The sequence below is a fragment of the Lichenostomus cassidix genome, chromosome 15 (assembly GCF_008360975.1).
Source record: "Lichenostomus cassidix isolate B80296 chromosome 15, HeHo_3.0, whole genome shotgun sequence".
Classification (NCBI taxonomy): Eukaryota; Metazoa; Chordata; class Aves; order Passeriformes; family Meliphagidae; genus Lichenostomus; species Lichenostomus cassidix.
This window is the reverse complement of record NC_139496.1, coordinates 11,438,410-11,451,123: the sequence shown is the minus strand read 5'-3', so window position 1 is coordinate 11,451,123 and position 12,714 is coordinate 11,438,410. Positions and strand designations below refer to the sequence as shown.

Genomic DNA, 12,714 nt, shown 5'->3' with positions numbered 1-12,714 from the left:
TATAAAACATGCTGGCACTGACAGACTCTCTGATAGCGAATATTTCCTAGGGAAATAGTTGCTGAAGCTTTTTTTACCCCCCTACCAATGTCTTTAGATCTCTGGCAGCTTAGCTTTCATATTCAGTTTAAGATATTGGTATATTCAACTGAACTGGATTCTTTTTGCTTTAATTGAGAAAGTGCTGTTAGAATTTTCTTCAGCTTTAACTTTGGGAAACCCTGCCAAATTTATCCAGAAGAATTAGGAGCATTTTAGTATCTACATTGTCAGTAGTCCGTTTCCTGTCTGTGTCTTCTAGGTATGCTTTTGAAGTGTAGATCACACAGCTTCTCTGAACCTTGCACAATGTACTTGCCCAGAAAGTTTCATGTGATTTTTAATTTTTTTTCCCTTTGTTTTGGCTAATCTCTAGCAGCTGCTATAGAAATAAACTATTGGGAAACTTAGAAGAGTGGAAAAATCCAGTTCTTTCATCTAAATAAAAAGTACTGAATGGATGTGAAATGTATAGGCATGGCTTGCCTATTGCTTGCAATAGTGTATAAACCACTAGCAACAAATAACCAATTTTTCAGAATTTTTGAAGCATATTATTTACCTTACTGAAAAATATGCCTTAATTATGAATTTCTGTGTGTAGTCCCTTGGGCAGCATGTTGGAGTACATGTTTAATGTATGAGGCATACTCAGGGTTGGCAAATTGCTCCTGTGATTCATCTGCACAGGTGGACCTAGAAGGGCATCAGGCACTCCCTAACTTGTCCATTGAAATTGGCTATTGATCACTCTGTGTCCTCACTGTTGGTTTTTTTTTCTTGTTTTAATAGAGAGGAATATGCAGTTTCTAAAAAGAAACTGTGCACATTCAAAGGGACCACAGAAAATGGAAATTATTGCTCTCATTTTGGTGATGTGAGAGTATATTTGATGGAGTGAGGTTTTCTGACAGAGGAAGCAGTAATTACAGGAGTTTCAGCACCTGAAATCATGCTGGGGATCACGTGAAGGGAAAATTGAATCATTGCTAATATTTCCTTAATACAATTTTCTGTTATTCCTATACTATACCATTTACATGCTAAAAAATATGGGAATGCATATTCTTTATTGTGAAATTTTCTACTGAATATAAAAGAATTAGTACTAATGAATGGCCTTTGTTCAAGAAGAGGAATGTGAAAAATAGAGTGATGGATCATTCAGCAAAATGAATAGCATGGAGTGGAAAAGATTGTGGCAAAGATTGTTGAGTGGAAATAGTGAAGTTCAGCATCAGTGACAGCATCATGAGATGGGGCAGGTGTGACTGGTGTGGGAAAACAAAGTGGATCCCAAAAGCTACAAACTTTTGTTTCATTATGATGGAAATTCAGCTGCCTAATCCCTTAGAGTCACTGTCTTCAAAGACTCCTTTTAATTACACTTTAAGATGTAACTAGTAATTGTTGCTGTAATTGTTTTCTAGATGCCTGATGGATAAAAACTTCGTAAGAATTGGGAAATGGTTCATAAGGCCCTATGACAAGGATGAGAAGCCTGTCAACAAAAGGTAAGGAGATCTCTACATCAAGTACTGCTCCTGTCAGTGTTGTGGATTGTGTGATGGTAATTTGATGCTACATTTTGGTGGTCGTTTTCCTACTTTTTTTGCCATGTAACAAGTGGAAACACAGACACTGTGTTCACATCAGTAGCACATAGAAAGCAATTAAGTAAGTTTTCAGGCCTTGTTATGATAATTTAAGATAAGAAGGCGAGGTTGATATTTATCCATTAGCTCCACAGAAATGTCACATTTATTAATATCTTTTGAGCAGCATCTGCCTGTTCCTCTCATTATACAACAGAATTGCAGGCAGTTATAACGAATTATTTTAATTTCTGGACACTAAACCCCAACCTGACATTTTAAGCAGTAAAATAAGTAGCCTATAGATTTCCTGATTTATTTTCTTTAAAGATGCCAGCCTCGATACACAGCTTTCCCTGCTCAGGCAGGCTGACAAATCAGACCTATAGGAGTGATTAATGTGCTTCTCCCACAGCAGCACAGCCATGGAACAGGGCTAGCTGGCTCCCCTGCTCGCTGCTATTTCCTCTCCGAGCTCTAAAGGTTACAATGTTCTCAGATCTTCTGGTACTTGCATTTATAGTCATCCGCTAAACAAGTTCTGTCAAAAATAATCTGAGTTAAGCTGAAACACAGATTTTCTAACGGGAATCATTTTGACAGAACTGGGTTAGGAAGTGACTAAACACGCAGTTATGCTGGGAGATTTGAAGGTAATGAGCAGTGGAGATGAAGTGGGGTGGCAACTTCTTCATCCACCCAGCATAGCTGCAGTCACACGGCGGCTGATGGCAGGGTGGGGACAGGTGGGAATCATCCTGCACATCAGACCTGCCTTTCCCTCTCATCTTGATCTCACTGCAAGGTTTAGCTGCAGAAATGTTTCAATGCAATGCTACAAACCATTGGCTTCCTTCTGTAGCACACTTGGTGCAAACCAGCTGCTTACAAACAGCACTAGATTTTCAGAGAATGCAGGAGTTAAACATGGATTTGTCTCCTTTCTAAAACGTGAAAGTGTTAATGTAGCATGGAGTTATCTGTTCTGTTGCTGTTTACTTTGTGGCTGACACAGTGTGTGTGTAACCTTTGATTTCACATCGATCTCATGGCAAGGAGCCATGGAAAGGTCCAGGTTTTTCCGTACCTTCCTCTGTCCTGGCTGTGCATAACCACCTTTCTCCCTCGTGTTTTCTCTGCTGCTTTTCTGATCATACCAACATCAGCTTAATTTTCTGGAAGATTAATTCGCTAAAGTGACGTAAGAAGGGGTCAGTTCCAGTCTCTGGAAAAGAGAGGCAATTCCTTTCAGCAAAAGCTGTTTGTTTTACCCACGTCATTGCAGCCTGAGTGCTCAGATTAAATGTGCTTGTGAGTCTCCTGCCCACTCCTGGTGTGTATCAATTTAATAAATTAAGCATCTGATACTGTGGATGATGGCTGTCAAAAACAGCAGCAGCACTGGCGTGGGAGGGAATATCACCTTAGAATTCTGACAGATTAATAAGTCCTGTGACTGATTTACATGTGTGGAACACCAAATCAACCTGCACAGTGAGGCTTCTGTAGGGGATAATTGCATTTGTAAACAGAAGTGCAGGCGGCACGTAAAGAAACCTGTCCTGGAAGATGTTATAAAACCCAAGTTCATGTGGAACTCAATTTGTATTTGAAATATTCCATAAATAAATCTGACATTGTGGATTTTAGGGTTGGAGGATACATTCTTGATTTGAAGATAATGTTTGTTGTTGGTTTGGGGGAGCATTGGTTTCTCTGTTTATTTTTATTAAGTTCTTGTCACTATAGATCCTTTGGATATGCACCATTTCAAAAGTGTTTATTTAGCAATAATAATTATGCCTAATTTCAAATAGGTTTTGTATTGTTTCAGGCTATTAATTTTTTTGCTATAAATATATCATTAAATTAACTCATCTCACTGAAAGATTGCAGCAAAAACTGCAAAAGTGGACAGTGGATTCAGCTGTGGACAGTAGCAACAAGTAGCAGGAGGCTTTGGGGACTAATCTGTCCAGACACCTTTTATTTAATCTTTTAAGCTTTCTTTCTCAGCATAGCACAAAAAGCTATCTTCACAAATTGATTCATGTTAATTCCAGATAAATTCTTTGTGGAGCTCTTGCTCTAAGCAGCAGCTCATTCTAGATAAAGCAATAAGGAGCAGTCACAGGAAGAAGGGGCCAACTGAGGGTGTTAAGGTATTTTAACATAAAACCTTCATAACCAAAAAAAATGGTATTTTAAAAAATACTACTTAAAGCCATGTTATTTTACAAAGTAATAGAAATAAGTTGCATGTGTATACAGGGATCAGGTCGAAGTCTGGGAGCAGTCAATCCTATTGAAAACACCTGCACTGTTCTCCTTGAGCGTGGAAAGAGATCTGTATGGATATATATCTGATATATACCCCCTTGAATGGTGGGAAACAGCAGGTGTCATTCTGCTAAAGAAATAGAACCAGCTCTAAAGTCTGCTGTTGTACTTTTTTACCTGTGGCAGAGTTATTTTATTCATCTCAAATTTCCAATGTCCAGCTGTATTAACAATGTCCAGTGTCCTAATGCCATTTTAGGCATACACTGAGCATTGCTGGGCTGGGTGTGCATGAACAGGGAAGGAGTTAAAAGTCACGGGCTGCCTTTCAAGGAGTAAATTCCTTTAGGGCCTGGAGGTTTTTGTGAATGGCATTAAAGGAGAAGGGCGGGAGGGCTGTGCTTGCAGAATGAAGTCAAGGATGAAGTGGAGCATGGCAGTGGCCGTGACCTACTTACGCTGAGCTGTGAGAGGGAGGCTAAGAACAAGCAAGGGGCTGGCCTGCCTTCCCAGGCTGTGCTGGGAACTAGTGCAGGATGAGCTCTCCTGCTCTTCCAGGAGGGCTGGGGGAACAGCAGAGGGAGTTCCAGGCAGATCCCTGTATGCTTGTGGTTTGTTTTGCTTACAGTGCAGAGCAGATGCTTTCGACAGGAAATTTAGTGCAGAACTTGTGGGCTTTCTTTCCCAAGTATCTTTAGGATTATGTGTCACTTCCTAAATAATACTACTCATTTTATTGTCATCCTACAGCAGTGTGTCTAAAATAGATTTCATGCTCCTGATGGGAAGTGGCAAACTTGATTATTTTTCTACACAGCTTTCTAAAGGAGATCTGTATGTTTGGAGTTCACAGCACTTGTCTGATCCAAGGCACTGGTAGTGCCTTTCACTGTGTGATGAAAATTCATTCTCACAGTCTATATGGGGGGGTTGGCTTTGGAAAGCACCACAATGAAGGGTTAAACATCTTATTTTAAAAAAAATTATTACCACCTTGTGTAAGAATGTTTGCTGATTATTTTAGTGATTGCTTCCTTGGTGTGTAGGAAATCGTGGGGAAAATCAGTTTGTTTTGAACTCTATGAGCAGCTGAAGTTATTAAGCTGTGTTTAATTAAATGTAAAGAACATGTGAAAAAATAATTGTTGCTTTTTGTAGCTGAAATAATTTATGGGTCATCCCCTCTTCCAAAAGTCTGCTGGGCTTTTTTAGCCTTAAGAGGAAAACTACTCCATGAGTAGAATGTTTTGAATTGGAGCTCGTTCCTGTCCTCGTTACTCAGAGGGAAGGCTGGCAGGTAGCAGTGGTGTTTAGGCAGCCCCTGTGGGAAGCAGCAGGGATGGAGCAGTGGGGTTGCAGTCAGGCTGCAGCTTCCAGACAGCTTTCTGGTTGTCACTGTCCCATAAGGCAGGTGACTCACCACCTTATGTGATGTGCTGGAGCACAGAAACCTCTGAGCTCTGAGTGCATGGGTGTCTGAATAGATATCCAGAGCATTCCCACGTCAGCTCTCCTCCTGCAGGTCTAATGCAGGAGCTTTTCCCCTGTGCCAGAGCTCAGGCACTGCATCCACAGCCAGCTTTGCTCAATAGCTGGGTTCACTTCTCTGTGAGCATCAAAACTGGGCGTTAATCAGTGCCATCGCAACCTGAGGACTGCAGACACTTTAAGCACTGCTCCCTCTCTGATTCTTGAAATGATCATTGCCTTCCATTGCCTGGGAGTAGTCATAGGACATAGCCAAGGATCACTAAATCAGTGATCCCAGAGTTGACACTGGGCATTGCTTTGTGCCATGCCAGGAGCTCCTGCCAGCCAGCTCAGTGTCCTCACATGGGAGCATCAGGTTTGGGGAGCCCTGGAGGGGAACTGCTGTGCCAAGAGAAACTGGGAGCTGTTGGAAGCACTGGAGCACCTTGGCTCAATCCACCTGCAGCTTTGCTCCTGGCACAGATAATGTCTTCTGGCAAATGGCACTCAGGTGTTCCATTATGTGGTGACATAGTGCAGTAAAAGCACAGTAAAATAAGTTGATCTATTTAAATTTTTATGAAAATTTGAATTCCTCAGCCGAGAAAAAGTAACTGATCGTGCATGTGCAGTTTGCTGCGATGCAGTGAGGAGGGTTTTATTTCCTTGACTTGGAGGAAAAGAAGTCTTATAAATTATTTTAATTCTGCAGGTTTGTGTACTTGTATTTTAACCATCTTAAAAAATTCACTAATGTGATCGTATATGTTTCTTGAAAATGGTGTATAGTGATGCTGCAGTAATATATATGTACAGTATTGCCAACACCATTATAAATGAGGAAAGACTAGGCAGGAAAATAATGAAAATCAATCTGACTTAATTTTAAATAATGTGTTCTTATTCCTGACTTGTCAAAATAAATGTGACAGAAATACTGAGTTATAAGAAATACTGTGTATTTTCCAATAATTCTTCCTATCTCTGTAAAAATAAGCTTTTCTATTTCAGTTTAAGAGGCTTAGTTCCCAGAGAAATATTTTCATATTTTCAAGGTTTAAGTTCTGAACTTTTATGTTCATCTTTGCTGAGTTTCTTCTGAGGATTACTTATGGTTTCAGTAAAACCATACACCAAGCTGGTGTGTTATATCTGTGGTTGGTGTTATTTTAATTGGTAATCTTGTGTGTGCTAAAGCTGAATTAACTCTTACTTACTCTGAAATACTGTGTAGTGTACCCAATGTAACATGGTCTGCATTCATATTATAGCAGTAGGAATAGCTGTAAAATACAGATTATAGAATAAGTGTTTTCATGTGCATTTTTCAGGCAAAAAGTGTATCAAGGTAGTATCAAGGTGTTCTTGATATCAACATGCTTATGTTTATAGATTTTTTCAAGTGATTTAATGTCATTTTATTCAAGTAAATTAATCTAATACCATTAATAAATATAATGTATTTTTCTGTTTTATAAGGAAAACAGCAAAACATTACTAACAGCTTAGGGTTACTTGAGGATACTATTAAGATGGTTTGGGAAAGTGCTATTTAAGCAGTACCTTTTTAATAATTATTATCTATTCTTATATATGCCACTAGTAGTGTTGGATTATTTTGTTTTTGTGTTTGTATTTCAGGAATCTCATTTGTAAAATTCTTGGTTGAAAATGTTAGCACACTGTGCAGGAAAAAGGACATTTTGGACTGAAAGTCTCAATGTTCATGTGCTTTATCACCAGAGAAACCTTCTAGATAAGCTATAAATTAAGGGCTATTCAGTTTTGGTTGTCTTTTTATTGTTTTTTTTTATTTAATAATGAAAATTATAAGCCAGTATTTTCTGGAAGCTGGTAAGAGCTGTGCTGGAGCGTGCTGTGAAATTCTCCTTGCCTGTGTGCAATGAGTGACCCAGTTTGCTGCCAGCTGTGCCTGGGGCATGGGGCAGGGGTTGGTGGGGTGTCCTTTGGGGACAGAACCGAGCAGCTGGGACAGGGACAGGGACAGGACAGGGACAGGGACAGGACAGGGACAGCTCCCATGAGGGCTGCCAGCCCAGCCTCAGGGCCCGGCTTTTCATCTGCTTCCCTGGCTAAAACCATTAAAAACGCAGTGCAAAGCAACCCCAGGCACCGATTCTTCCGATTCCTTGTCCCTTGGCGATCAGGATAACGTGCTGGGGACAATGGCAGGACTCTCTGCATGGCTCCTTGCCGAGATGTCACTGGAGCTGTGCTGCCAGCTTGCTGCAGAGCCCCACTGGAGCCGGTTCAGGTGATGCTGTGCAGTGTCCTGCCCTGTTTGCTGAGGACATGGCCCGGAGCCAGGCGGCTCAGATAGAGCAGCAGGGCTGTTGGTAGCTGTGCTGGGGCTGGTCAGTGCCATCACAGCTTGTGTTTGGGTGACAGCAGTGAGGTAGAATTGCTTTTTCCCAAGTGTGCCCTTGTCCTGGTGAGAGAGGTGCTGTTACTGCAGTGCCCTCCTTGGCTGCAGGCAGCATTATCTCTGCACTTGCCCAGAGTGTTTGGGGTGCCTGGGTGTCCCTGGAGCCAGCAGGCACATCGGGTCCCTCCTGGCACCCCGCAGTTCCCAGGGGAGGCAGCAGGCTTGGTGCTCACAGAATAACCTGGAGTGGCAGAGCCTTGTAAAGGATCTCTGTAAACTCCAGGTGTTTGGCTCCATGTGAGCTTCCAGCACAGGAGACAGATACTCCTGACCAACACCCTTCAGTCTGAAATGAATTGGTAGCAGAATTTCATCCTTTTCTGTCCTGAGAGAGAAGAATCCCATCGAGCCTGCTGCCTCCAAAGGCACCCTGTACTCCTGGGCTGTGCTTGAGGCAGGACAGACAGTCAGGATGCTGTCACAGAGTATCAGTCTAATTTTTGTGAGGTGCCCGAGACTCTGTATTGCCTTTTACCTTCTGAAATACTCAGAATCCATCTGTTTTCATTGTATGTTTGTAACTACCTCCTTGTAGTTTTTTGAGGAAGCCAGGATATGCAGGATATGGGTGTTAGGATATATGTTCCCATGTGTTTCCTCTTTTATCATCTGGGGGGATGTGCTGGCACATACTTTTGTGGATTCCAGTTGATAATGCAGAAAAGTTGTCTCTATGGTTTTCCAGTTATGGATCTTTTATCCTGATTTAATTAATGTAAATGTACAAATATATAAAGCTGATCCAGTAACCTTTACTTCTGGATGTTGTAAAACCTTCTCTTGTAGTTATTATTTCTGGGCAACATTATATATGCAAATATTTATATATATATATATATATATAAGGCTACTGGAATGCCTATATAGTCTAAATATTTGCATTATTTAATATAATTGAAAGATTATCTTTACACTTTTATAACTTAAAAATACAGTTATTTAAACAATTGAAATATTTTGGATGAGGAGCGTACAAAAGGCAGGTAGTTCAGGAAAATAAGAATTGCTTAGTTCTCTGTTTCTTTTCTCTTTCATGCCTTACTTTTATTTGCATAGTTTAGAAGTGACTGAGTATCTTCATTAAGTGTTTTTGGATACATTTGTGTCAGATACTTGAACTTCAGTAATTATATATGAAGCCTGGCTTAATCAGGACTCAGTGACCAATTAGTGCAGTCCCACTAAAGTTTAAGCTCCTTTTCTCATTATACACTCACCACTGGCACTGTGTGTAAAGGATAAACCAAGTGCCCCTGATGTGCTGTTAATGAGATTTGTCAGGGCTCCCAGTTGCACTGGCTGCCAAACACAAGTGTTGTCACTTACTGTATCAGCAATGAATTGACTTAAGGGCTTCTGGAGATATTTAGAGGGCCTTACTTTGGAATTCTTAAATCTCTTGCAACTGCAGTTGGAGGTGCAGCTGCAGCTCTCTGTGCTGCAGGAGCCTCAGGGAGAGGAGAGAAGGGCTTGCCTGGCTTTCTGAAAATCAGGCTGCATTTGGGCCTTAGACTGCTTGAAAATCCTCGTGTATGGTCTTGTAAGTTCTGCAAAAATAGTAGCACTGTAGGGTTTGTTCTCAGTCCAGTTCAGAAGTAAATACACTTTCTCATATTCACAAATAAAATTGGTGCCCAAAGCCAAAAACCTTCAATCCCTCTCCAAAAAAAGGGAAGAAAGCTTCAGCTGAAAGCAATTCCATTGACTTATTTTTCTCAATAATAATAACGTTTTCACTTTTTTTTTTACACTTTTCTACCTCTTCAAAATAATCTATTCTTGAAATAGAGCTTTGTTTCATAACACAGTTATTCTCAAAGTCTGTTCTCTGAGACTTATATTCCCTTAAAAATTTTTGCTAACCCTTATTTTCTGAACACTCAGACTAATATGGTGATGGAGAAATGGTTTTAAACTGAAAGAGAGTAGGTTTAAATTAAATGTTAAGAAGGAATTGTTCCCTGGGAGGGTGGGGAGGCCCTGGCACAGGGTGCCCAGAGAAGCTGTGGCTGCCCCTGGATCCCTGGCAGTGTCCAAGGCCAGGCTGGACAGGGCTTGGAGCCACCTGGGATAGTGGAAGGTGTCCCTGCCCGTGGCAGGGGTTGGAACAAGTCCTTTAAAGTCCTGCAAAATAATGTGATTTTTTTCCAATACCACATGATATGCTAGGTATTGTGCAACCAGGTCCCTTGCTTAAGAAATCATCAGATGATGATTTCTGGACTATTTTGTGGCTGCTATACAGCAAAAAAAAAATATGGACATGTTTATTTAAAAAAACTAATTGTCTGGAACCATTTATAAGGTTGAGCAAATGCTGTATTAGTCTTCTGAATGCTTTTAGTGTTGTAACTTACTAACTGGTCACATTCAGGATAATGGCACAGTTTTAAAGTAGCTTGTGTTTGGTAGAAATGGTTTAGAAGGCAGCAAACTTGAATGAACACTTGGTGTATCCTGTATAATGTAAATAAGGCTGTATAAAGCAGCCCCTCTGGGTGGGCCCACAGCACACACCATCCCATATCTGGATGAGGAATGGGGAGCTGTAGGACATACTTTCCAAGGCTGAAGTGAACATTGCAGAGGACCAAGCTGCTGATACAAATAATTACACAGCAAATTCAGCTTAAAATGCATCACCATTTGTGAACTGTGTTTGGCAGCTGGAGAAAGCAAAATTCTGAATTATGGCTTCAGTCTGTTGGTGAGAGGACAGAAGTAATGCTTACTGCCTCTCCCTTCTGTTTGCTTCCAATGCCTTGTTCTCTCCTCCTGCATAATCCCTGTAACCAAACTCTGTCCTGAGATCAGCAATATTTATTTTTAAACCTGCCTAGCATGGGAGGAGCTGCAGTTAGAGCAGTTATGTTTGGTGGGACAAACTGGGTAGAGTGGGATTAGTAAAATGCATTAAGAAGCCACTGGTTGTTATTCTTGGATGTTCTCAGTGTGTTGTAGCAAGAAGTACTGAGTGACAGGGCTTTTACTTTTCTTCTTTGAAAAATCTCATGTGGTTAAAAATAGCTATTTCATTGAAAAGAGCAGGGCAGGATGGGGAGGGAGGGAGAGGTTTTGGCAGCAGATGTGTGATCCATTGCCTGCATACCTCCCACAAACTGAGATTTGGGGTGAATTGTTGAAGAATTTTGCCCTTTGAGGGCAAACCCTCAGGAAAAATCCTCCTCTCCTGCTTGAAGTTGCAGAGCACACCTTGTTCCCTCCGTGTGAACTCTGCACAAGTTAGGAGAGGTCTGAGCCAGAGGCAGGGTGAGCAGTGTGTGCAGAGCAGGTCCTTTCTCAATCCCTAACGCTGGGCAGCTCTCAAGTGCTCTCACTTGGGCTGAGAAGTGACTTTTTATGTTTTGAGTGTGTGCACTTAGGAAGTTGAGAAATCCTGGGCAAGTGGCTGGATAACATTTTGGAAATGAAGCCTGGATTCCCTTGCAGTGTGTGGGTCTGAGCTGACTGGATTCCCTTGAGGTAGGACAGACCCACATGTGGGCAATCCTCTGTTCACAGTGTATTTATGGCAAGTTTTCTTTCTGGAAAATCAATAAGCATAAAATGTAGCTGTAATAAATCAGACTGCATTCAGAATCTCGACTCTACCCTGATAATCAAGCTCAGGTAATTCCTTAGCTTTAGGTCATTCCTAAGGAGCAGACATTTTTTTCAAGTTCCCAGCAAAATACTCTTCCAGCATTCCCAAACGGATCTTTGCCCATCCTGTTGTTGGTGCTGCCATCTGCTGCCACATCGTTCCTGGTGATGCAGCACGGATCCAACCATGTTGTTTCTCTGTGCCAAAACGTGTTGTCCAGGCGGCTTTGCTGTAATTACACAAGCCTTGGATGTAGATACTGTTTTTCAGGGTGGAAAGTATGACTTCGGGAGAGCTTTTGTGTGTTACAGAGAGTTTACATTGCACAGGGAAAAGGCTCTCTAAATCTAACACTGTGTGTGTAGTGTTGCCTCAGTCAGTCTTTCGGTCAGGGTTCATCTGCCCAGGGCATTGCAGATGAAGTGTCCTGTGATCCCAGGCCACACCTCTGGCAGTGCCTTTGGATCCTTGGTGATCTGTAAGTAAAAACCCAACAGCAATTCCTCATTCATCATTGGATTTAGCAGCAGCTGTGTGAAACTCCCATGTGAGACTTGCAAGATACTTTCTTCCTGGAGGAGTAACTAACCCCTTTTCCCTCCACCCTTCCTTCTTGCCTTGGTTTCAGGTTTTCTGTGGATTTCTGAGAACCAGTCCAGATCTGGACTCAAAAGCAGTTTTCTTACAGTACATGGTGCAATGATGGCGATCTCTAAGTGCAGCAATGCACCAGCAGATGCCAGAATATTTGGGAAAATTGAAACTTGCATGGAGGGCAGTTGCCTTCCCCTGATTTTCCATCAGTCTGAATGTCATGGTGACAATGCTTTTGGAGTTTCCTCCCTGGGGGAGTTGGAGGGGGAAAGGTACCCACAGATCCCACTTCTCTCAGAATGCCTATGTGAAGGATTCAAGGACTTCCAAAATATGGTCCCATGACTGATGATGTGACCTGGCAGAGTGGGAGACTAATGCTGGTGGCCAGGATGTCTGCAGGCATGGCAGCACTGTGGGGAGAAGAATCTTGGAGAACAAGGTGGGAATGCAGGGGTAGATTGAATTTCCCACCAGCCAAGGGGATTTTCTGTCTCCTGAGGAAAGCAAGCTGCAAAAATTACTTTGAGGGATCTCATCTCTTTTTAATCTCTTCATGTTACCAGCTGTTAAAGACACGGGGAACTGCAAGTGTTTTTTGGATGATGATGTCAGTACATCTAATTATATAATTTCCATCTGCTGACTGGAAAGCTGATAAAGAAGAGCTGAAGAAAGAACATTAA

At 41.6% G+C, this 12,714-nt stretch overlaps 1 protein-coding gene across 1 annotated transcript in view; it reads left to right on the top strand.

Annotated features, from left to right (window-relative positions):
* MED13L (mediator complex subunit 13L) overlaps positions 1-12,714 on the top strand; it is a 166,199-nt gene that overhangs the window by 83,076 nt on the left and 70,409 nt on the right. Inside the window, exon 4 of the mRNA XM_085076156.1 lies at positions 1,470-1,553. Coding sequence (XP_084932282.1) covers positions 1,470-1,553 — 84 coding nt within the window. The remainder of the gene's footprint in view (positions 1-1,469; positions 1,554-12,714) is intronic.